Genomic DNA, 26,840 nt, shown 5'->3' with positions numbered 1-26,840 from the left:
ACTAGTGTTATAGAATAACTGGTTGAGGACTTGTAGCCCAAGGTCAGATCTTACAATCTTAGAATGTATTAATACATGAAAATTCTTTACAAATTATTGCAGACGTTCTGCCATTGCTGTGTAATGTAAATTAAATTTATTAGGTTGATCTTCAAAGGTTTGCTCGGAGTGACCTCAGGAAATTTATGAATATGTATAGAAAGTGGGGTTCCTAAGGCAAGGTTAAGAAAAGTTTCTCATTTTGCCTGTACCACCTCCTGTGTGGGATCTACCTGAGATGAAACAGATCAGTGAACTGCTGCTCTGGGACTCTGCAGACCACGGATGTGGGTGGGCAGTGTGAACGTGTTCCCTGGGATGGCAGGATAGCCTGGGAGCAACGCAAAAAGCCATGAGCTGTCTATGGGACATGCCCCACAGCCCCTGAGATGTGAGGACAACTACTTGGCGTGGACAGGGCTCGATTCCCACAGGCTATTCACAGGTTTGTGACAGCCCTCAGGGGAGCTCAGAGCCCTGCCGCAGCCTTAATTTTTTCTTTTTTTCCCTATTTTTTTTTCCTGGTAATCCGAGCGGTGTCAGGCTCCCAAAAATCCGCCAATTCTGCGGGAAAAAGCAGCCGTTTTTTTTTTTTTTAAACCAAACAAACCCACGAGTTCTGCTCCAGCGAAACGCCCCGCTGCTGCGTGCCGCAGCGCTGCCGTGGCCCGGGCCGGCTGCGCGTGTGCGTGTGCGGGGTGCGAGCCCGAGTGGGAGCGCGGTCAGCGTGTTTGCGTGCCGCGTGTGCCGGGCGGGTCGCGCGTGGGGCTCAGCCTCCCCTGCCCGCCCTGGGCAGCGCCTCGCAGCTCCGCCCGCGGAAGGTGCCCGGCCCGCGGGCGGCGAGCGCCGGTGCCGTGAAGGGGAGCTCGGCCCGGCCCGGCCCCGCCGCGCTCTCCGCTCTGCCCGAGCCGCAGCAAGGGCGCAGGCGGCACCTGGCGGGGGCTGCCCCGGCTCCGCGGAATGCGGCACTAGCACCCCCGCCCCGGCTCGGCGCCCTCCTCCGCCTCCCCGGCTCTAGGGGGGGCTTTTTGCTCTTCGGCGTTTTCTGCCGGAGCATCCCTTTTTTTTTTTTTTTTTTTTTTTTTTTTCCCCTCTTCACCCTTTTGGAGGAGGAGGAGGAGGAGGAGGAGGAAGGAAGGAGGTGTTCAATGAGGGCTGCCCGGCTCCCACCCCCGCGCCTGAGAGGTGCTGTCCCTCCCTGAGCGGAGAGGGGGGAGAGCTGCCGGGGAGGCAGAGGCAGGTCCCGCTCCCTTGCTGTGCCGCCGGGGAGAGCGGAGGAGGGTGGTGGGGAGCGTGTCTGTGTGTGCGTGGTGGTGGTTATTTATTTATTTATTGCTCCTGGTGGTTGCAGCTGGCAGACCTGGGAAGGAGTAGGCGCCATTGCCAGAAGGATTATTGCCAGGGGAGGGGAGGGGGGGTGGGGGGAAGAGAGAGGAGACCCCGAGGCTCCCGAGGAAGCGGAGAGAAGCAGACCTTTTCCTCCCGCCTTGGCTTCTGCCGCCGGGGGATGCGCCCAGACTGAGAGGGGCTCGGCTCTTTTCCGCCGCTCAGCCCGTTCCCCCACCCTCAGTCCTCCTCCTCCTCCTCCTCCCCATCCAGCAGCATGCATCCCTCTCCGCGGAGACCGGCCGCTGCCACCTCCAACCCTGCCATGCTACTGCTGCTCCTGTGCCTGGGCTGGGCGCCGCCGGGCTGGGGCTGGCCGCGGGGCAGCTCCCGGGGGGCGGCCGGGCTGCCCCCCAACGCCACCACGCCGATCTCCATCATGGGCTTGATGCCGCTCAGCCAGTCCGAGGAGGACCAGAAGAGCAGGATCGGCCGGGGAGTGCTGCCCGCCGTGCAGCTGGCCATGGATCAGATCCGCAACGAGTCCCTGCTCAACCCCTATTTCCTGGACCTGCGGCTCTACGACACGGAGGTAGGGACGGCCGCGGGCCCCGCGCCGCCGGGGCAGGGGGAGGCGCCGCCGCCCAGTCCCGGGGCGCTGCGGGTGCCGGGGCGCAAGGGCAGCGCGGACGCGGGGCCGGGGCTGCGGCTGCCGGCGGGGCCGCGGGCAGATGTGCGGGGACCGGCGGCCCAGGGGGAGGACGGGGAGCCGGCGGGCCGGGTCCTGCCCGCCCGGTATCATCGGGAGCGGCTGCCCCGGCGGCTGGGGCTCGCCCCGCCGCCCCAGGAGCGCCCCGGTCCGGGAGGCGTTCTGCGCGGGGGTGGGCCCGGACGAGTGCCCGGGCGGCGGGGGTGCTCGGCGGTGGCGGTGGCCGGGATGCGCTGCCCTTGGCACGCACGTACACCGGTGGGAGGAAAGCTGCCTCGCCCAGCGAAGCCGCGGCCGCATCCCTGTGCCAGCCGCCACCCGCTCAGCAACAGATGCACGCCGGGCGCTCCGCTCCCCCGCTCCGCCAACGGGATCGCGCTGCCAGCCCGGCTCATCCCGTGCGGCGGCGGGACGCGAAGGGCAGCGATGGCAGCCGCGGCTCCAGGACGAGGCGGGGAGGCTCTCGCCGGGTTTCGCCGAGTTTCCCCGTCCCTGCCCTCCGGCCGAGCGCTCGCCCGGGGGTGCGTGGCGGGCGGGCGGCGGGGAGCGGAGGCGTTCGCTTCTCGGCAAGAACTAAATTTGCAGCGCCGGTCCCCGCGGAGCGCCGCCAGCCCGGCGGGATGCCTGTCCCCGTTCCGGAGCGCTGCCGGCTGGGAGAGGGGCTGGGCGAGGAAACACACTCCTTTTACCCGGGAGAGAGGGGCAGGGAGCGAGGCGAGGGCTTTGTCGAGTTGGTGGCCACTACCACCCCCCACAACTGCCTTTGGTTTCTGTCACAACTTCAGTACCTGTGTGCTCGCGGAGGATACGCGCGGCTCCGGTACCGGGGCTCCCCTGAAGATGGCAGTCGCTTCTTGTGTAATGCTGGCGGCCGGGGCTCGCTTCCAAGACAGCCCCCGGTAAAGCAAGTGACTGCTGAAAATCTTCCCGGCTGTAATTTAAGGAAGCCCCTGTCTGCTCCCCTTCGGTTCTCAGGGTCCGGGGGAAACGAGCTGAGAGCAGCAATGACAGGCTGTACTGCTTCGTGACAGTGTTTCCGCCTCTGAAATGACTACCTAAGGCCTCTCTTCCAGGGTGGCTGCTTTTTATTGACATAAATTTTTCATAGTGGGCTTTTTGAAATTTTTTTTTTTTGTATCTCTGAGCAGAAATGCATGGAGGGCAATACTGCTGAAGATGTCACTTAGGAAGAAGCAGGCTGCCATCGTGTTGTGTTGTGTGAACAAGACTAGATACTGACAGGGAATGCAGGCAAGATCAGCCTAGAGTAGCTGCTAGTTTCCTTAAAAAAAATGAATCTCAGGGAACTCTGCAATTGTAATGAAAAGAATTATGGGGGATTTTCTGAATGGCATTACCTGTCTCATAAAGTGAGATGCATGTTAGGAAAAAAATCACAGTTCTCCTAATCCTGTTTTCATTACATTATTCTATATTAGTTCTTCCCTTGGATAGAATTATTATAAAAATAACATATGCATAGGAATTAGAGAAGCCTAGGCAGGATGTCCCTTCTTCACATCTTAATCAATAAGGTGCTGCAAAATATTGTGACGTTCTTAGAAGAGATTTTGGGTTCTGAACTAGACAGTTATCATTAAAATATTCTGGAAAAAATTACTCTGTTTGTTCTGGAATGAGTATCAGTTTCTTAAAAATTGCATTTTTACTGTTTTGTACTCCAGGGACATAAGAAATCAGGGTCATGTTGCCAGCTTGCTGTGTTGCTTTGAATGCTTTTAAGCAATTAATAAATGGATGGTTATGGAATGCTAAGTCAGGCGAATGTATATGTTTGGAGTACTGTTGGATCATTATTGCATGCTTAATAGTGATAAGTAAATAAGTTAGTGTCCATGAAGAGTGCTAGATTGACTGCACTCAAACAGAATAGACTAATGCCTGGAACAGCCATTAAATACCTAATGGCAGCACAAACTTTTTCACTCGCTTCAGACATTACCTTTTTCCTTCGGGGCACTTAGGGTAAGCAGGAAGGTAGCTGGCTCATCATGCCCACTTGATTCTCAGCCTATTTTCTGAGGCTGCCAATAAATAGATATGCCTGGATCCTTATCATTGCATAATCAGAGACCAGGGAGTAGTTCTCCCTCTCCGGGCTTCACAGGTGGTGCTCGTGACATTGTTGGCTCTTGAAAGAGAGAATGTAGAGCCTTGAACACATGGGATTTTTTAATAGCTTGAGAAATAATTGCAGTGTATTTATAATGCTTAGGAAATGTATGGCAGTGATTTACTAACTCGTGTATTCTCCCTTGTGTATCTCCAAAATCCCCCATTGTTGCAGTCTGATTCTTGCATTGCAATTTTCTGTAATGCTTTAACTAAGTGTTTGTGAAAAACAATAATGAAAAGAACCAGACTAGATTTAAAAAAAAAAAAAATTATTATGCACTCAGGTTCATTCTGTCAGGATTGAACTGAATATTCTAGCTGGCTTGATATTTCTGGTTGTATAAGGAAGTACTATAATGCCTTTGCTTTCTGACCAGACATCTGAAGGGCTGCAGTGTGCCTTCTAGGGTCAACTGCTGTTTGTCAGCACTTGAACTCGTTAACCTTTGAGGACATGAGCAGCAGCTCTAGTGTTTTTCAAAGCATTTAAATTGAATTAAGCTCTTAAGTACAGTGTTTAGTTTACGTCTCAGTCGAGATTGTGTGAATCACATCTTTGTTATGAAATATGGCCACAGGTTACATCACATACAGAAATGTAGAGGCTTCTATTTTGGGTATTTTTTTATCTTTAAATATGCTTGGAGTGTGATCCTGATCCAGGCTGTTTTGCTACCTCATGGGCATGTCTTTATCTATGTGAGCATTCCTATGCAGCTCAGCCAATAAAACAAAGCTCAAATGTAGGCATTTGCAGAACTCTGGTCTGAGTGACTTTACTTTGCGCTGCTCATTTCAATGAGAGTGGGAGTCTCTCTCTAGATGAGACTCTTGGGCAAAATTTCATAATTGTGTTATTTTAGAAACTCAAGAATTTATAAAGTGATCATCTCTAAAGAGTCTCATCCAAACCCCATTGAAATTGATGGCAGTAATGCACTGATTCCAGCGGCCCTTGGACCAAGTCCTAGAAGTTAAGGGTGCTTGATAGTTTATGGCTTCAGATCAACAACCGTGATACAATAGCTTTTTTTTTTTTTTTTTTTTTTTTTTTTTTTTTTTTTTTTTTTTTTTTTTTCCATCCCTGTGATTTTAGCTTTACTTAGTTGAAAAAGCAAGCAATTATTTTGCAAAATAATGAAAGAAAAGCCTCTACAAACACTAGGTATAGCTCAAGATACACAATAATCAGGAAAGATGATTTCAGTTTAAGCACCCTGAAGGAAAAAAGCAGAATAACCCTAAAATATATTAATCATTCTAGTGCACCCTGTTATCAATTCCAACAGTATTTGATTTGCATCAGGCAAAAACTGACCATATAATATATATGGTCCATATAGTAACTGGAGGAAGAGGCATTGTGGAAGAAGGCAAGAGAAGTTAACGGAGGTTGGATATCTGTCCTTCTACATCTTGACATCTTCCCTCAAATATGCACTGGATTTTCTGATTTCTTGTAGGAGCAGTGCTGGAAGTGGTGCACAGACAGTATGAGTTTGTTTTGAATCTAAACATATATAGTCAAGAAAGCACTGTTTCTGAAGATCAAAGTGAGTCTTGACAAGCTAGAAAAAACAGTCTTCCTGAAGTAAGTGGGTATATTATCACAAAGAGGAAAGGATATTTGTACTGGATGGATGAGATTATTTAATTTTTTCTAACTACAACAAATACCTTGTGGTAATCATGATATAATCTCATCTTTGTAAAATAATACATTCTAATACCTTTAAATAGCAGGTTGGCATAAAGGGGTGTGCTCTGAAAAATGCACAGGACTCCACAAAATCTGAAGGAAACCTGAGTTTATTGATATTTGATACATATTGGCCTTTTTCTATTTTGTAACTAAGTAGAAAGTGCCTTTCCTAATTTAACTGACAAGAAATTACAGTCTAGGTGTAGTATGTGTCGACTTTGTTTCCTTCTTCTTTTTTACTAAAAAAAGTGCATGTGTTTTCAGTAAAACTCTCAAAGCTTGAGAAAGGCTGTGCACCTGAGTCATTCCTTCCAGCTATTCTAGGTTTTAAAGGACCCTGAGCCACCAAATAATGATGCCTCTTCCATAAAGTCCAGTCATGAGTGGTGTCAACAAAATCCACTCATGTCTCGTTCCCATAAGTGGAAGTAAGAGAACTATTCCCTTTTGCTAAGTGTAGGGAACACATCCTGGAAACAGTAGAGCAGGTTTGTGTCAGTGGTACAGAGTAAGGTGTCTGTCCCCTGGAGCTCCTCATGGTGGTCCTCAGGGGGACAAACAGCTGCTGGTGCTGTTTGAAAAACCTCACCATTACTGTAACAGGGCTGGGCAGGGGCACCCCCACCCCTAAGGAAGTGCATGTGATGTGCTGGTTAGGCCCTCTGTCCTAGGAGGCATCAATCCAAGTCCCAAGAGTGCCTGGATTTGCAAGAGGAAGCATGATGTACCAAAGTCAAGTGGGGTCTCTGGGGCTGAGCCCTGTCATGTTTGTGAATGCCCTGGGCACTAAATTATCTGGAGCCTTATTTTGATTTCTGGAGTGCTCTTGGTGGGACAGGTAAGGTGGTGCTGTGGTCATCTGAGGGCAACAGCTGAATACACAGGAGATGTCAGGGTCTGAAAGAGAGTCCAGTTTACAGCAGACAGAGCTGGTAGACATTTGTTCTTGTATCATCAGTTGAGCATGTGTCTGGCACATGCTGAGGTACTTGGGTAATTTCTTACCTTTTAAATATTACTGAGTGCTTGTGCTGTCTGATATTTGCAGAGAGTGAGGCATTAAAATGTACTACGCTGCCTGTATGGTGACAGTCACTGTCTGCTCTGCTGGTGACACTCTGCTGGGAAGGGACACACTTCTTTAAATAGTCAGTGCCCCCTCTGACTTCCGTGTAACATGACTCTGTTTACGACATAACCTCCTTTTGCTTTAGAGTTCTGTAAACTTGGAGGGAATAATCGAAAAGTTAAGTGTTTATGTTAATTCTATGCTGGCTTCTCTGCTGATGTTAGGATGTGGGTGGGGAGAGGAGAGAAATCATGTATTCACTGCACCCACTCCTCTGGGTGCAGATCCCAGACCTGCAGAATGTATATCCTCTAAATATCTCTGCTAAGAGATTAAAGCCAGTTTCTGGCATATGTCTTGCAATTTCTTGTATAACTTATCCTATGCATACTGCAAAACACACTGTTATGGAATCTTTTGATTCAAATGCCAAACATGCTCCATCAGCATGGAAAAACTAATTCTTTGAATAAATCTAGGAAGTAGTATCTATTTGCATTAGAAGAAAGAGTAGAAAGGCCCTGTCCTCTTATAAGGTTATCAGCCAGAGTTAATTACTCAAGTTCATGGAAAAGATGGGGTGTAATATCCTGGTGATAACTGTGAAGAAAATATTTGCCAGAGGAAACCAGAGGAAGAAGCTAGATGAGAGAGATTTAATGATGGCGTTCACAAAGAAAGTTGTTGATACTCTGTTTACATTGTTTTAATTAAATGCATGTAACTGTTTGGAATGACATCATAAATAGCATTGCATATCAAGGCTGCAAAACACCATCTTGCATTAATAATCTGAGTATGATGATACCTGTGCATATCAAGCTTTGTTTGCTTTCAATTTCATTGCTGTGTGGATGTTCCCGTGGCATAAGGCAGAAGAATAATGCCTTTGAGCAAATTGTAGAATCTGGGAACCAAACAGGTCTTTCATGAAAACTCAAGTGGAGACCATTGCTATGACAGGAAAGGAGATACTTTTCCTTAGGAAGGGTTGAACCACTGCATGCAGAGATCTGGCTCAGGGAATCAAGTGGTGGAAGTTAACAGAGGAAAACCCCCACGATTCCTTTTGACTTGGATAATTTTTGGGGCAGCTGGAGTTAGCAGAGGTGTGTACTGAGATCAGCGAGCACAGCTATGACTCAATCTTGTGGAGATGCCTGTTAATACACAGCAGCCCCATATATCCCTGGAAGCCTATTTCAGACTGTGAGATTCCAAACTGAGATGGTACAGTGCACATACATCACATTTTTTCAAATTTATTTTTGTACTAGGAATCTTGGAACGAAATCAGTGGCAGAGCCTCAAAGTTTTCAGCAGCCAGATGCACTGTTCTCTGATTTGTGGGTCTAGCTGAGCTAGAAATGAGATTTGCAGTGCTTTTGTGGTTCTTGGGCTCCAGCATTAATGGCCCAGCAGCCTGACTCCTGAAGCAGCTCATCCAGCTACACCATTGCTATGACCTAAAGAAGGTGGTGCCCCTGGGAACAGGTGGAACATGTCTTCAGTCACCCTGTGTCTCCTCTTGCCATGCCACTGACACTTAAGGGATGCCTTCTTTGCTAAGCAGGGATTTCTCTGTTTGCAAAGGCTTTTGCTGTGGGCAAGATCTGATGGATTTGGGGACTGCTTGATACTGCCTGCTGAGTGGAAATGGGACATACTGACTGGCAAACACTTTTATTTCTTTTTTCCCCCCTTGTGATGGAATAGCCATGTAATCTCATTGCTAAGTCAGTGATTGATGCTCAATTTCTGTGCCATTAATTTTTCATTATCATCAGCCTTTATTTCTGACAATTTTATCCATTTTATTTTTCAAGCAAGTTTTCTCAAATGTGAAGAGGAAAGCTAACAAATTAAAGACAGATATCCACCTTCTGCCTGAAAACTATACCCACAAAGAATGATGAATATAGGGGCTAATTCAGCAGGGTTGTCCAAATCATTGTTACTGAGGCTTCTGAGAGATGAAGACCCAGATAATGGACTAATTGCTTTAATGTGAGCATCACCACTTTGAGTGATAGGATTAGAAAACTTAGGTTTCCTACTATGGCCATGGTACTTTCCTTAAATAATTGATGAGTTCTAAGATCAGAGGACCATTAGGATTATCCACATTTTACAATACAGACCATGTATTTCAGCTGGGGATTTCTGCCCACTCTGCTGCAAACTAGAATATGGACTTCAGAAAACCTTTCGATCTTGTCTTAAGGATCCTCCAAAATCCTTGTCCCTGGACAACTTTTTTCTGTGATTTGCTTGAAATCCCTTTAAAGGTCCATTGTTATTTTCAGCTTAAACTCTGCTGACCCTGCAGTTGCTGAGGCTATGAGAGTAGCAGCTCAAATTTTTTTTTACATACACCACCCTCCCTACAATACCTTACTAGCTACAGGTTCTTGATGCCACCAGCAAAAGAGGGGGATCAAAGCTTTCTGATTTTAGGGCTGTCTAGGGGATCCTTTCCTTGTATGAAGGACTCTGATAGATTGGATCCTGATGGAATCAGAAGACTTCTTCACTTTGTCAGATTGTCACAGACTTTATGTGAAAACCTCGTATCTTTGCAAGCTGGGTCTGCCAGGCTCCTGTGCTCTGTTGTTGAGTAAATGGTTCTGCAGAACCACCTTTGAATCCTTGGCTGAGCTGATTTTCTCCTTTACCCTCCACCTTTTTTATAAGACCCTTTTTTGCCACAATCCCCGTCAGAGGAACATATTGTGTCTGTCTGATTAAGTTATTTCCATAATCTCTTTTATTTATCAAACAATCACCACCACATATCTCTAAAAGAATCTGCTTGTTGAATATTTAAGTCCTTAAAGGAGTTATGTATTCTAATTTGCCATTTATCTAGGGTAGGCCTCAGCTTCTGCTGCAGCTTCGTTGAACTACAGAGTTATGTGAAGATTCATACACACAATAGGTGTCTAAGTAACCATTTTACATCCAAAACCTCCAGGGAGTAGTAAGAGGCCCCTTTTGGGATGCTAATTAACTTCCTTTCCACTGTTTACTGCTCCTGTTTTCACAGGGAATTAAGTGTTTTTCTAGCAAAGAATAAATCTCTTTCTTTACTATCTTTATATGAAGGCACCATTTTTGACAGACTAACACTTAGTGTGGTATAAAATGCAACACATAACATTTTTCAAGCGTTGTCATCCAGATTTGAACTCATGTTTATCTTACCAGCACCATGTAGGTACACTGTAGTGTATACATATGGTAAAAAAAATATTAAGCTGTGTGTTTTTCTTCCATATAATTTTGAAGTTCTGTAAAAGCACTTTGGGTTTTACTTTCTATTTCCCCCTGTGAATTTGGCAAGCCCGAATTATTAATAATTTACAGGAGGCTGATCAAGAGAGAAAGCCAACTTCCTCTTTTTTTTCCCTATCTACTTTCTCCCTTTCTAAAATTTGGAAGCAGGACAAAATTCTATGTTGTTGGTGAGAATCTAATCTGGAGGGATGTGCTAGTGGCAGCAAGACTTTGTGTGATGTAGCAAAATAAATCTAAGTTCCAATAGCTGCCTGTATATAGAGTGATACAAAAACTTTTGCATCTTTAAACTTAGCCAAGCTCCCTTCTGCCTCTCATTTTTTTGCTGTGAAGCATGCTAATGCTATCAGCTCCACAAAACTTTTGTTTTGTTTTGTTTTGGTTTTTTAAGAGTTTCTAGTTAGGTCCCTGAACTAAAGATTTGCTTTCCAAAAGCGCGGAGTGATTTGCATTTTCTGTCAACAACAGTGGGAATTGCTGAATGCTCAGCACTTTAGAAAGCCAGCCCACCTATGAAAATGCAGTGCTTCTATGAGGAGGAGACCTAGAATTGCCACTTTCAATTAAGAGCAAAGACACTCATCGTTACTTGCTTTACAATTTCAAATTGCCTGGTGGAATAAAATGCTGATTTCACTCAGTCTTTGGATAGAAATCCTTTCAGGATCAATGGTATATTGTATTAAATATATTTTAAAATTAGATTATTACACCTCAAGGATCTTGTAGCTGAGAAATATGCAAGGTATGGGTATTTTAAAAAAGACATAAAATCGAAAAGTAGTCATTTTTATAATTAACACATATTTGAAAATGGTGTGCTTGACCTTGGCAAAAATAACAGCTTGTATGAAGTAAACAAAAGGAGTGACATGGTGGGAGTGTTATGTCCCTAGGGCCTTGTTACTCAAGGCAGGTTTATATGGCTGGCACTATTGTGTCTCTGGTGGGTATCAGGAGGTGTTATCTCAATGTCAGCAGAAGCCCTCACTGTAATTACAGCAGCAAACATATTTTTTTACCAGATCTAACAAAGGTTATTTCATTAAAAGGGAATAGTTTACAGAAAGGTAGAAACTGTGTTTTCCTTAACTGCTCAAAAGTTCGGTATTATTAGAAATCACTCTTTCACCCACTTTAGGGCAAGTTACAGATTAAGCCACCTCTGAACATTGAGCTACATAGAATGAATTGCTGATTTTGGATTTTTTCCCTCAGTGTTTTATGTTCTTGTGTCTTTCTTCTCAATCTTTGCAGTTTGTCATCTTCATTCTCAAAGTACTGCCACTAGAGTTTCATCTATTACTTCAGGAGTAATCTCACCGTTGCTGTATATAGAAGTAATTTTATCTCTTTTCTTCAAGCCTTCTGTTCAGAATGGAGGAAATTAATTTGATCTTTGTGTTGCACTGCTGGGAAAGAGGAAAAGGAGGCAGAGAGATTTTCAGCCTACACACAAGGAGTGACACTAGGGTTTGAGGCAAAACTAAATTTTCATTTGCTCTCTCAAAGTGAATCTCTCTAGCTACAAGCAAATCTGGATAGCAACTACTTAAAAAGTTGAGACATGTTAAAGCAGACAGTAGTGTCTTGATAGTGAAGCTGCTCTTGGCAGTAGGTAGAGGCTTGGTCAGGACAGGATTTGCCATCCACAGTACAATACATTACCAAGGTTTCCTAGGATATGCAAGTACTCTGTGCTCTAATTACACAGAGTGATTAGGCAACAAGAGCAGAGACACGTGGGACAAGAAGGGGTGAATGATAACCTGCTCTGAAAAAAATGAACATGTGAGGCTGGGATTAGAACATCCTATAAATGTTACTGGGTGTTACTCAAGGGGGAGGAAGCTGTGTGTGGGAGGCATGAGGTGACATATAGCTTAAATATATAGCCAGCCTTTAACACAGTTAATACAGTCTGTAATCAAGCTTTTACATGAACTAATAACTGTTTAAGTGATTTACAGTTCAGAAATACTGATCAGGGGATTGAGAACTGAATTTTAAATGCTGTGAAATTAGAGGATAATGTGGCAAAGAGGGCAACACTGAAAAGATTTCTCCTTTTGCCTTTGGAAAGTACTGGCTATGGACAACACATTTATGCCAGGTGTTTGGGGTTTTTTCTATTTTTAAGTTCTCAGGGATTGTGCTTCTACCAGGGAGCACAATTTCCTCCTACAGTTTCCCTTTCTGAATATTACTCAGTTTGTGTGGAACTCACAAAGGAGATGCCAACAGTGAGTCATCTGGTCACCAGCTCTGTCCTAAGTTTTTCAGCTAAATCTTGCAAAAGCTACTTTAATGTACCCAACAACAGTGATTGACCTTTGGTAAATGCCCCAAAACAGTGTGGAAGGCAGTGTTTCAAGTCAAATGGCCTTCTTTTTCTTTGAAATCAAGTTGAAAATTGAAATCAAGTTTCAAAATTTCACATTAGTGCTATTTCTAAAACTTTGCATTTGAGAAGTGGATGTAAGATGCAATGAGTTGATTTATCATCTTAAAATTTCACCGCTGCTATATTTTAGTAGTAAATTTTGAGGGTGTTGGGCAAACTCACTTGAAAGACTATCTTCAAATGTGCAACAGAGGCTTAGTTATATGCTTTTATAGGTATTAATCCTCAGGAGATGCTATTCTGAAAATGAAGATTATATCTGTATGATCAATCATGAGCATGGCATATATAGATATTTTATTCATAAAAATGAAAACACATGGGCTTTTGATGCAAGTTTTACAGGATTAGTCAGCAATAAAAATACTATATAAGAAACAGTTGTCTGGTTAGATAGTTAAATGTTTCTGTCAGGAAGCACAGTTTTCAGGACAGGAGGCTGCTGTAGCTCAAAATCTTGTTTGCTCCTTTGCCAGGCATGGGTTAAATGCAGCCATGCTGAGGACACACAGAAGTAGCACCAGAAGAGAAAAAGACTGGTTTGGGTTGAAGCTGGTCATGGATCTGTAGAATTAGGTGTGTCTTCATGGGTCTATAGAATAAGGTCCCTTAAATGTGTGTTCATCCATATGGTGCTGAAAATAATTTCATGGCCTCTGATTTGCTATTGCCCTCTTATGAATTTAAAGGCACTGGCTAAGCAACAGGAGCTCAGTGGGGTGTGGTGGCAGATTTGTGTCTTTATGAATACTGAAGAGGGTAGTGGACAGTGAAACCACATTTTTTTGTTACCTACCCATGAGCCAAAGCTATGACTCAGTGGGGCCCCACGCTCTCAGTTAGCTGGTGAGATTTGGGCAGAGGAGGAAGAGCAGCTCAGAGCACCCTAGCTGCTGAGGGTTGGCAGCATGAATGCCTGCTTTCCACTTCTCTTCATTAGTGTAGTCAATGCTGAAATAATGCTGGTAAGGAAGGCTGGTCCATTCATCAACAAAATCCCATTTAAGCCTCCAATAAAGGCATTAAATGGGATTTAAGCAACATCTTGGCCCATACTGGCCCTCTGCTCTGGAAAGAATTTCATCTTAAGTTGAAAAAAATGTTTTAAAAATGTGTTTTCAGTAATCACATTATAGAATCATGAGGCTTAGGAATGGAAAATACCTATTAAGTGATTGTGTTAAGTTGTTGCTATGCAGATTGTGCTGTGAGAGTGTGCTTCCTACTTAGTGTTGTGCCCAGACAATGTGTTAAATTTCTAGGTCCAGGAAATATCCATAATAATTTTTGGTCTTGCTGCATTTGATTTGGCCATAGCCTTGTACAAGAAGAAAACCAGTGTCTCCTTCCCCACACAAAAGGCTCCACACAGCCTTGCTGCTTTCTGAATGTGGGCAGTGATGATGGAAAAAAGCAAAGGTTATGCAAGGCTTTTTCTCCACTCTGAGCAGGGGTATTTCTATTTCACCTTGTGCTTGTGTACAAGAATGCATTGGGCTCTTTTCTTGTCCATCCAGTTGCACAGGTATGTTGGCAGATGGGTCTCTGTGGACAGTAGTGATTAATTGAGTGTATCCCCTGCTTGGAGCTATTTGCTGGGCCCAAGGTAGACATTTTTTCCTTATTTATACATTATTATTTTGCTCCTTTTAATTTTTATTTATCTATTTACTTCCATGCTCTTGTGTCATGTGGCATATATATCATAATTATAAATTAGAATGTTTATAAATAGAATTTATGTGGAGATTTTCTGTAAAAAACTTTTTAGTTGCATGTCAGCTTCAGAATAATTTTTTGACCTGGAATGCTGTGTTTTTAAAATTAAAATTAGACAAGCTAACCTGACTTTCTGCAGCAAACTAATGCTTTCTTTTTTTTTTAAATGTCAGCCATTCACAAAATAAATTGCCAAGCTCTGAACATATAATTTCAAATTTGATTTATACCAAATTAACCTTCTGCTTATGAGCCCTTCCATTTGTTTTCCTTTCAGATTATTGAGTCACGAAAACCTTTGAGGTTTCGGGTTTCCATCCCAGCTTGGCACAGGGAATTCTTTTGAAACCTTGAATTTCCACAAGGCAGTGAAGCAATTTGCTTTCCACCTGCATGCATAATGAGACTTGCTGAAAATCAGAGCTTTTTTCCTACTGGGAGAAGCAAGCATCTCCCAGATTTCCTTCCTCTCCGTGCCCCTAGGCTTGGTCCCTGTGTTTCCTTCCCTTGCCTATGACAGCATTCCAGTAGGTGTGGGATGGGGATGGGGATGGGGATGGCTGCTTGGATGGAGAAGAGGGGTCACCCATGTGGCTGCCCCCAGAGAACAGTGGCACTGCTGTGTGAAAGGGGAGGGAAGATGCTGCAAGTCCAGGGGAGCAGAGGTGCACCTTCTCCTGTGGTGTGGTTATCCTGTCTATGATCCCTTCTCACCCTGGTGAGTTCTGATTAGCAGCAGGGAAGATTTTCTCCAGCATTACTGTTTTCTCTGCATTTCTGTGTGTGCAGCATCCATTCCATTTCGTAGCCTGGCATGTTACTTGTAAAACTGCAAAAAGTGTGTTGAAATTACTTAGCTAGCTACAACAATATGTGAAATGCCTGTCAAAAGCTATGTGCCTGTGGATGGGAGGAGCAGGCCTGAATGCTAAATTTGCTCACAACTACCACTGATTTCAAGGGAAGCACAGGGTTTCTAACAAAAAGCAGAACCAGGAAGAACTGATACAGAACTGTACAGCTTTGAACTGATGCAGCTTTTGCACTAGAAGTATATAAAATATTATTGATATGCAAGACTTCATATTCTCTGTTTGATGTGTATGAAACCAATAGTAAATGTATTTGTGCAAGATAAAACAAACTAAGGCAATCTTCTGACCCAATGGCATACAGGTTGCTGTATGCAACTTTGATCAAGCCCTAGAATATCTATTTTCAAAGGAATCATATGAGTTCGTGTATTGATTTGTCACCTATGGTTGAATATTTCTCCTACAGAATGTTTAAAATGACACATGTTTAAAATTAGACTTGGCAGAGCAATTTGCCTAGAGATAATTCTTGTGAAGTATTGATTCACAGCACTGCTGTGAGCTGGATTACTGTCCAAATTGGAAAAGCCAGTCGCAGAGAGGTCTTTATCCTTTAATAACAATTAGCTGCTTTCTTAGAGGGACATAGGTGACTGGAGCAGAGGAAAGCTGCAAAATGTGGGGCAGCCAGGGAATCTAAGGCCTTCTCTTCAGGGGATGTGGGCTGCTGGGCAAGAGAAAGGAAAACAAGAAAAGCATCAAAAAAGATGGTTTTCTGGAGCTGGAAGCTGGACACTGTGATGCTGTTTGTGTTACTGATAATCAGGTGCTCTGAGGAGCTGAATCGGACTCGCCTCTCTCTTCTCGGGCTCTTACCCAACAGCTGCCTGATTGGTCAGAAAAACCTGACAGCAGATGTGCTGCCTGCAGTCCATTTGGCCTTGAAACATTTGTACAAGCATAGATGGATGCTGAAGAACTATGAGCTCCAGATATCATTCCATGACACGCAGGTAAATGGGTGTAGGCGTAGAGTGTGCAGTGTCTGAGCCCCTCTGTGAGCACACTTCAGAATGCTTGTGACTGAGCCCTTCCTGGCAAACCCTGCTCTGCTGGAACAGAGCAAATGTGGCTGCCCAGCAGTGCTTGGGCTCTTGGGTGGATGCCTGACTGGGATGTGGATCTTGCAGTGCAATTTGCCCTACTGGTGCTAGAAGCAGGAAAAAACAATGTGTGAATTATGGGGATTGGCAAACACCTATGACTCTTGAGCAGTGTTTGAGGTACCAGAAAGTGATTCCCAAATCCATGGCTTGCCAAGTCACTCTATTCTTCTGCACTGTCTTCTGCATCTTGCTCTTGCAGCTTTCCACAGTGACAGCTTTATAGGTCACTGTCTATCTCTTTCTGTTCTGCATGAGCAGGAGAGCAGCCTGTGCTGTGCTGTCAGAGAAGGGTGGTGGTGTAGAGCTTTGCTTGCCAGTTTAAGGGAAAAATTAAAGGCTGATATGAGAGATGAAGGTTCTGAGAAGCTGGATATATTGAGATAATATCTGTTTTTGCAACAATTTCAGATTTGAGAGAAGCTTCTAGAATAGTGATATCTCTTCATCTTCTGTACAGAAATTAAGGCAATCTGTTTTTAAAGCCTGTCTTCTAGTCTGGCCAGAAGAATTGTGACAAAATTAAGAGGAGGAGCTCACACATCAGGGTGATCTGGGACCTTAAACATATTCTTAAGGGGATTGTCACTGATAGGAATTTCTGTTTCCCACATCAGAAGCATGTGGTGAGGCAGATGCCCTCAGATTCATACACACTTACAGGCTGCTTAATATTTTGAAGTTGCAAAGTAATGTGTCTCACCATGTTTGCTTATCTATAAATCTTTAAATGTGGAATGTACTGTTACGATGAAGTTATTAAAATTTGACATTATTACGCCAATAACAGTTGTGCTGCATTATATAATGGGAAGAAGGTATTATATGTCTTCTTTTGAAACTCTAGAAAATTAGCCAAGGGAGAAATTAGAATGTAATTTTAATAGTGCATTTGGTTCATAAGCACTTATGTATAATTCTTGAAGTGCTTAACATATAACAAACATGATCCCATATGCTATAAAATTACTTGAGGATTGCCTCCATGTTTAATAATGGAAAACAAATGCATCAACTGCATGTTCTCATTAAGAAACTGCCTGTCTTGTGAATTACTTTTGATACAATTCACTGTTTTATTAGTTTGTCAGTATGTTCTTATTGGAAATGTAATTATAGAAATGCAGTCCTGAAAAACATGTATTTCTTAGTTTCTCATGTAAAAAGATTAACATTTCAGTTACATTTCAGCTTAAATAAGTGGAAATTGTGGATATGAGTTTAGGTGTACAGCAATTAAAACCTACTTTTATTTACTCAGATTGTGTTTTGGCTGGGCTATGGGCAGTTTTGTGGAGGTGGATGTTTATTTGCTAATTGTGTTTACTTAGTTTGCAGTTTAGGAGCAACTCCAAAATATTTTTCCCCACATAAATATTCAGTGGATTTGAATTGCCGAACTTCAGCTCTGTTGCACTGACCTCTCAACTTGAATTAAAATATTGAAGTAATTTATAATTGTATTTTTAATTAACCCCTGGCAAAAGATGTGTCATGGTGATTTGTAAGGGATTAACAGAATGTGGATCTTTAAAATTTCTGGTTTTTCTTCCTGATTCTGAGAATAGAGTACACACTCTTGAGTTTTAAGTACTGATTACAGACACACTGCTGAGGTCCTTGTATTTAATTGTTTCTCAGGGACAGTATGAATGCAAGAGAGCTGATTCTGTTTTTTTAATGCTGTGAGCCTAGCCTTGCCATATGTGACCTTATACAACCTTTGGATTAGCTTCCTTTCAAGTAGAAAATAGGGATACTTGACTTTTTGGATGCAAGGTCTGCCATGAGGGGGACAGATAATTGTCTTTTGAGCATCGTTCACTAGGAAGACAGAAAAGTTATGTCTAAAAGTACTTGTTGCTTTTGCTGAAATAAAAAAATGGAAAGAAATCATGACTCAATATATGATGATGCACAGAGCTTGAAAACAGTGTTGTAGCTTCATTCATGAGCAAAGGGAGGAGAGTTGTGCTCTGCCATGAGCCCCTGAAGTTTTGAACCTTACTGCTGCCCTGCCCAAAGGTAGGATGTTTTGTGCAGGGTGTTCAGTCTTTGGCTTTGCTACGGTTTTATTTCAACTAATTAAGCTGTCATTATTCCAGAATGTGAGTGGTAATCAAGAGACAAGGGGAGGATTCCTTCAAGAGCTGTCTGAATTCTTTGTATTAAATGAAGCTGTTTCAATCAGGAGCCTTTGGGAAAATTTCTTCAGCAGAGTACTTTGTAACCTGGTGGCTGAGAATGGAATGCTCTCTTTGAACTGATGTCTCCAGGTCTCCCGTGATCAAATGTGCTTTTCCTAATTACTGTGTTATCAATTCCTTTTAAGTGAGACTTCCTTGAAAACTCATGATACAGCACTTTCACGTAAAAAAACCAACCAAACAAAAAACAAAACAAAAAAAAACCCACCCCACATTAAATATTCACTAAGAATGAAAAGCAAGCAAATGAAAATGATCTTGTAGTTCGGTAAATGGCTGCTTATCCATCAAATGGTTCATCTATGTCTGCAATGTTTATTTATTTATACCAGAAGGACAGTGTTAACAGGACTGATGTATCTCTCTGTTCCAGCCAGCCCAGGCAGTGGCAGCTTGGGGAGGTGTGTTTCCCTGCCTCTAATTGAAGGAGGGCTGAACCTAGCTTGTGTGGAGAGCTCAAACCCTTGAAATGCTGGACAAAGGATGTGGAAAGGCAGAAAAGCTGCCTTCTGCAGATTTGTGAACCCAGCCATGGAGCAGCTTTTAGTGCAGCAGGGGAAATGATGCCCTTGAGATTTTCACCCATGGGGGTGGGCAGGCAGGTATAATTGAGCTGTCTGAGTATCACTTTATTTCTGTCTTTCACCGTATGGCTGACATCTGGAGTGTCTCCTTCCATGCTGTCCTCAGGGTGATCAGCCTGGTGGATTCTTACAGGCTTAAGCAGGTCTAAAAATAGTTTTACTGTTGTGTAAAGAACAGTATGTTGGTTCTTCAAAGATATTTTTCTATTCTTACCTAGTTTTCTGACTTACTAGCCAGTTAAAGGGATGCAAAACCAGGGCTGTATTAGAATGGTGTTAACAAGAAAGGTTTATGAGCTGCAATTAGGGCATGGCCTGGGCAAACAAATATTCTTTACCACTGGGATTTTCTGAGTAGTGCTGATTTGCACTCAGATTGCTAGTTGACACTTGGCTGAGTCTATCCTAATGTATATTATTTCTGACAGGAGTGCTACAACATATCCCAGTCTGACTTAAAAGCCGGTTGTCTTTTCTTTGCTGTTAAACGGATTCCTTTCTAATGGAATGATACAATAACATGATAGCTATGTGTTAGCTCATGTAAAGGCATATATTTTTGTTCTTATTAAACAAATGCAACCCCCCAGCCCCCTAGAACCCAGCAGTGGAACAGTCACTGAAAGTGACATTGATAAGCAATTTCTGACGTGAAAATTCCAAGGCATGCTGGTTTACTTATCCTACCTAAACAAGAAAAAAATCCTCCTTCAGGCTTAAGATGCAATGAACTGAAGCATTACACGGGTTTTGTGTTGTACAAGTACATTAATTACTTAAAAGCATAGACTTTTTTAAATTATGTTAGGGTACATTGCCAGCATTATTCCATAAATAAGACAGAACTGCTACTGGTTTTCATGTGTGCCACTCATTTCATCTGATGTGTAACTCCACCTTGCACATTCCTACACTCTGGGATGCCTCATGAAACAGTTTGCCAAGACAGGCATAGCATCCCATTAAAAGCATCCCATTTTGTAAACTTGAGAGTTTGAAAACTTCTGTAAGCTGGTGACCTAGGAAGTTAATAAAAGACCCTGCACTTAGTAAATCAGTTTTTGACATCTAGCATTCACATGAACAAGATATTCTAGTTTGCCTCTGAGAATGCAGTTTCTCAGTACAGTATTGTAGGCATGAAAATTGTGAACCATAAAATACATGTCAAAATGCTAATTTTAGCTTTCCTAAATTTTCATACCACTATCCCTATTGATAGGAAAAGTCTAACTGAAAACAGGAAGAAAAGTGTTATGTTGTCTATATTTTTCAACCCAAAAAAGTTGTAATTGTGATTCCTGGCAATATCTCTTTGTTTTCCAGATCATATACTTAAGAAAAAAATTATGATAAGCCTGGCTAAATTCCTTTTAAAACTACTGTCATAAAAGGTTTCCAGTTTCAGTTTTATTCTAATGTTTCACTTTCCAGTACAGCAGGGGTTCAGAGTTGTACAAGGGGTGCACAGTTGCCTTATGTTAACCCTTTCTAAATGTTATTTGAGCTACTTCTCATATAGTGGAAAGACATGTAGCTTTTCTTAACTTTTGGCCCCAAACGACTCAGTCTTTATTCACTGATGTAATTCTGTCTTTTTACTCTGTCTTCTTAGTGTCACCTTTCATTTATTTCAGGCCTTTGAAACTGCTGTGTTTAATGCACCTTACCCATATGAGTGCTGTACATGCAGACATCTGGTGTGAGAAAAATTACTTGGGCTTGGCATTTTTGTTTTCCTGTTACTGCTTCTGAGCCATAAGGAATTTGAGCAGAGGAGTTGGTTGATGAATCCAATGAGGGGTGACAGCACAGCAGAGGGGTTTGGAGCTGTGAATGGGGATGTTCCCAGGCATGTCCAGGGCCAGAAGGGCTTTGGTCTTCATCTGACCTGGGTTTGGAAGTGTGGGCTGGGGATATCTTCCCTCAGCTAGTGTGCCAGGGTTCTTGTGTGATCAAGGAGTAGGCAGTTCTATGTGGGAAAATTCATCTAACCTATTTTAGGTGACTATTTTTAAGATAAAAAGGATGATATACTAGAGAAAGCCTCTTTTTTTTTTTTGTGAAGTATAAAGGGAGCCTCAGCTGGCTGGTATAGATGCAGATGTCTCCTATGTGGAGTTCTGTATTACATCAGCTAGAGAATACCCTGGGTGTCTGGGGGAATTTTAATGTAAGACCCTGTAGTAACAATGCATTTCCATCACCTCTGACTCTCCGTGGGTTTCAGCAGATGGTCCAGCTCCCCACCATCCCCACTCCATCTTTATTGGTTACAAAATACTCTTCTTTGGTCTCTCGTGTCTAGCCAGAAAAGCCTGGAAACCAGGTCAGCAGTGTCCTGTGGTGTGTGGGGAAGCAGGGAGGTGGCAGCACAGTGGCCAGGACACACAGGCTGTCCCTCTCCTGAGCTGGGGATGGGCTGCTGCTGCTGCTGCTGTGGGGCTGTGCCTGGCCAGGGCATCACCAGTTAAAGCTTGTTCACAGATGAAATGCTGCAATGCTGGGGAAACGTGTCCTGCTCCTGCATAAGGAGAAAATTGTGAGGAGAGCTATTCATGTGGAGCACAGCTTCTTTCAAAAGCACAGACACTGTGAAACCACATTACTGTCACCACATCTTAATCTCAAAAATCAAGGAAGGATAGTTTAGATAGTCTTGACATAGTTTTTGAAATTGCATGCTATTATATTTTCTTTTCAAAATTAGTTTCAATTTAGATGGCTGTGCTTTTCTCTATATTCCACATTAAATTCAAAACAAAAGACAATCGAATTTGGAATTATTGTTTTTATGAAGATTAAACATTCCTATCAATGAAAAATGAATTATTTTCAGAATTCTCTTTCATTTCATTTCATTTCAGAAATCAAATGTTTGGGATTTTCTGTACCTAATAACATGAAAACCACTTCCAAAACCTCACAAAGCACTTGATCCTATTTTGCACCTCCCTGCTCATATTTCCATTATTTGGATGTTGTCCTTCTGTGAAATTCTACACGTAAATGTTTTGTGATCTTTAATGTGAAAGTTTCATAAAATGCCTCTCTTTGAATTTGAAAATAAAAAGGGAGATCCACCAGAACAATAAGATTCTGGAAAAGTTGCTGCATTTAAGTATGCTTTGTTTAGGGCAACTTCAAGGTTTTATTTTATGCTAGTGTATTATGTTTGAATAGATCCAAGTCTCTGGTGAATACTGTAGCTTTTGGAGCAATTTTCTTGATTTTGATTTGTTACTTGTGCAGTCAGTCTGTAAAGAAATACCACCAATGACATCTCCACTCTGCTGTCATTCTCAATTTCCTCAGCTTTCACTGTAAAGCAGTGATAAAACAATGCAGGGGCCTTGTGAAGGCAAAGAATTAAAAACCCCACGAAGGCTGTTGTTAAGTTGTGGATCATTTGTAGCTTGGCTGAAGTGTGGTAGCCTCACAAAATGCTCTGAGAATGATGACCTGCTGGGCAACTAGTACAGGAGAAATAAACCAGGTTTTGTTTCAAAATAGGAGGTGGCAAAACCACTTGATGGATTTGAATAATTCCACTGAGGGGAATTTTGGCTTTGCATCATAATTAAACTTCCTTCATTTTTTTTGCATAGAGCAATATTTAAAAATGTCTTTTACTTTCAGGTATTATCTATTCACTTCGCTGATAGCAGCTGATGCCATACCATTAGAAACATTCTCTTGTTTGATGGAGATGCACAGCAAATATTTTAAACATAGAGATGTAATCTGGAATTTTTTTTTATAAAAGGAATGTAGCAGTGTTCTCTGAGGGTGCTCATACCCAATTCTAGTTATTCTCCAGATCTTCTATGTCCATCTGAGTCAAAGAACTCAGTCCTGCTGCCCATTTCCTCCATTTGTGGCTCTTACCCTCTTTTCCCACGGCTGGGGTTTTTTGCTCTCAGTTAGCATTTGCTGTGTCTTGGCTCACATCACTGCTGCTCCAGAGCTGCTCTCTCCTGCCATGACCACTGACTCTGGGATTCCTCATCTGCCCACAGTAAGGAGAGAGGCAGGGATCCAAGAGAAAGGAGTCATCAACAGGAGGCCAGTGAAACCTTGTGAAGAGGAAGCAGGCATTTCACAGGGTTTTAAAACAAGAAGGATCAGGAAAAATGTCACCCTGATGTCTAATGAGCAACTTCCAAGCACAGGAATCCTTTAGGAGTGCCTGGCTTAGTACCAGCTGAACCACAAGAAGTTTAGAGACACAAATGTGATTGGAGTGCTATATGTGAAGAAGTGGGGGATGTTAACTCCAGAGGTATTTAGCAACAGGAGGAAGAGAGAAATTAATTTTTATTCACATTTTGTTAGCAATTAGCTTCTTGTTGCTGAGTGGATCCAGTATTGTTACAGTACTTTACCAAGTGTATTTCATAGATTTCAGGCTGGAATGGGAGATTTTCTGAAAACTATCTTAAATGCATCATTTAACGAAAATCATGAGGTTTTTGTAATTATTTTCTCAGTTTTTTGATTAATTTTTCTCCAAATAAATATTTGTTTATTTTTATCACGAAGGCAAGGACATTGAATTGCATTTTTCATTTTGTTCCAAATGATGTCCTTGTTCTGAAAAAAAACCTAATAGAAACAAGAATTTCTTGATGCATGAGAAAACTCACATGAAGATCTGACAGATGGAATTGATTTATGATATTTATATGATATGTACGAAATTATTTAAGCCTTACTGATCAAAGCAATCATATAGGTACTTGTATAACAATGGGAAAAATACTCTTGATCCAATTCTCATTTACAAAATGGATGGTTTTACTGAAACTGACAAGGTAAAGGTGCTTTAAAAGATCTGATCTTTAAGTCTGCATAGGCAGAAACCACAGCCAACCTAAGTGACTTCAGTGTAAGCTTGTCTCCCCAAAACCTGAAAGCCAGTATTAATAAAGTAAGACATATAACCTGTGGGGTGGGTAGAAATGCAGTGGGATGATATAAAAGCCAAGGGGGTTGTTTCTCTTAACTTTGATGTGCTGGTAGCTGCAATCAAAGTGATGCTATAATGCAGACAAGCTTTAGAGCCAGGTGATGTTCCAGGTTTTATCCCTGGGACTAAGATCTAGTTAATAAGAGGCCATGCAAAGAGCTTTCAATGTGGTAAATCATGGGAGGAACTGGTAGAAATACCAAAAAGCCTCTCCTTTGTAGCACAACCTACATACCAAGCAGCAGAGAAAACTAAATTAATGAAATGCAAAAATATGTTTACCTTGAAAGGGATGCTTATATGTACATATTGGTTCATCAGCAATGGTTTTAAACTTGGCAGTGATTATTATGGTGGTAGAAGTCTTAGGAGATGCTTATAACAAGAACTTCTATTTCTTCTTGCCTAGTTTTTGTTGTTACTGTTGGCTGTCCTAAAGGGGTCAAAAACCTAGCAGTAGATTAATTTACAAAATATGGTAATCTTGTCTTCATTAGCCTTCCATGGACCAGCTACACTATCCATCAAGAGAATCCTGCAGCAGGTTCACCAGTCTCCCTCAGAATTGTAATTTATCTTTTTGAAAGGTGTGCAATTTTTATTTAGAGTCATCCAAGGATGAAGAGAATTTGCTGCAATTTTTTGGAAGCTGTACCAATAGGCAGTTTCACATGTTATTTCTAGTTAAACCTTTCTGATTTTGTGTTTCAGTTGTAATATATAATGGTCTCTATTAGATTTAAGATCACAATGTGATCTCTGTGTATTGATTGTGAATCATGTTTATCTCACCAGTTTCTATTGGCTGTGATAAACAGAGGAAGTGCTTTTATTTTCTTGCTGCAAGGCAGAATTTTCAGGAGTTACACCATTCATCAAATTAGCTTTTTGGAGAGAGAACAGAGGAGTATCACAATTTTCCATTCCCCTACTTGACTCCTACTTTAACCTCACATTGTAGAAGCAAGGTTCCCTTAGCAATTGGCTCTGCTGCTCCTACTGACTTGTGGAGGTCCAAAGAGCAAATGGGATACATATCAGACACAGGAGGAGCCCTATTTATTTAAAAATTGCCTATGAAAGTTAAAGTGTCTCTAGAAATTTCTCCATGTCCTCAAGCTGTCAGCACACACTCACTCTTCTGTCTCTGTATAATGCTGAGATACAGGCTGTGTCTATCATAAAATATTGCACCCATAAAATATAAGGAGTTTAGACTACGATTGTCTCAGTCCGAATATTCTTGATAGACAGAACCACAGTATGACCTTTTCTGCTTAAAATAAGTTTGAAACCCATCCCCTTGATGACAAAAACCCAGCATGTGCAATGGAGGATATTTTAAGATTTTATAGTGTTTCACATATCATTGCAAGATTGTTAATCTTTATTTACAGAATGCTGTATATAGAAATACACATTTCTCTCAGTAGAAACTGAGAGAAACAATTTTGTTTTCTCTCAGTAGAAACAATATGACAGACATTTCGTTCTTTGACTTTGTTTACCTAGAAAGTCTGCATGTGCAAATATGTGTAGCTATGGAGCTATACATATAAATATGTAGATGTAATATGTGTACTAAAGGAGAAGGTGTGAGACTGTGGCTAGTTAGGAATACAAAATACAAATGACATTTTGCTTGCTTTGTGTTTCAGCTGTCTTGTTTGAGAACTCTTTTGATTCATAGACATTTCTTATAACCTCTGCAAGAAAACTGCTAATAGAATTAGGCATTGTGATGTTTCTAAAGCTGTCATTCATAGAATCATAGAATCATAGAATCATAGAATCATAGAATCATAGAATCATAGAATCACAGAATTATTTGGGTTGTAAGGGACCTCAAGACCATCTAGTTCTAACCCTCCTGCTATGGGCAGGGACACTTTTCACTAGATTCAGAGCCCCATCCAACCTGGTCTCAAACAATTCCAGGGGTGGGGTATCCACAACCTCTCTAGCCAGCCTGTTCTGGTGGCTCACCACCATTATAGTAAAGAATTTCTTCCTGCTATCTAATCTCAATCTACCCTCCTTTGGATTAAGACCATTCTCCTTGTTCCCATTGCTTTTTATTTCCACTTAACTTTGGAGTTTTCTGCCTTGATCGTTATTGAGAGTGATTTCATTCTTAGTTTTACATGAGTATTGCTAGTTTGGCCTTACAGAGTTCCCTGCTTAAGAGCTGATCCATGACCAGGATGCACACAATAGATAGGGCCCATCAAAGCTGAACTGAACTGAGAAGTGATGATGGATGCAAAGTTGATGTCTGATTCATCATGCCTATTTTTAGGTATGTGTGTCTGAGTTGGTCAGCCTTTACAGTCAAGACATTTGGATGTCTGCTTTAGGATGCAATAAATCCTGTACTATAGAAGTCTGCTTCTTTCCACTGTCTATACTAACCCATAATATTTAGCAGAACTCTAAGCCTGGTCAAATGAATCACACTATGTGTCTGGCCATACAGAAAGGGATTTGTTGTTTGTGCTGTTCAGGTACATGGTGATCACTACCTTGTTGACCAATTCTGCATGGCAAAATTGTGCATTCTTGTTTTGTTGGTTTTTTTATTCTCCTTCCTATTCATGAACCAATCTCCTCTTAATCTAGGAAATACCTTCAAGTCTGTGTCCTTATGGAATGCTTGGATACTACATAGGTTTTTACATGACAGACCATCCATTTAGCATCT

At 42.2% G+C, this 26,840-nt stretch overlaps 1 protein-coding gene across 1 annotated transcript in view; it reads left to right on the top strand.

The window, feature by feature from the left end:
- The first annotated feature begins 1,441 nt into the window (after positions 1-1,441).
- Positions 1,442-26,840, top strand: part of GABBR2 (gamma-aminobutyric acid type B receptor subunit 2) — a 447,388-nt gene continuing 421,989 nt past the window's right edge. Inside the window, exon 1 of the mRNA XM_056485688.1 lies at positions 1,442-1,957. Coding sequence (XP_056341663.1) covers positions 1,643-1,957 — 315 coding nt within the window. The 5' untranslated portion in view covers positions 1,442-1,642. The remainder of the gene's footprint in view (positions 1,958-26,840) is intronic.

This window comes from Oenanthe melanoleuca, chromosome 2 (assembly GCF_029582105.1).
Source record: "Oenanthe melanoleuca isolate GR-GAL-2019-014 chromosome 2, OMel1.0, whole genome shotgun sequence".
Taxonomy (NCBI): domain Eukaryota; kingdom Metazoa; phylum Chordata; class Aves; order Passeriformes; family Muscicapidae; genus Oenanthe; species Oenanthe melanoleuca.
Note: the sequence above shows the minus strand (reverse complement) of the source record. Positions and strands in the feature narration are given on the sequence as shown.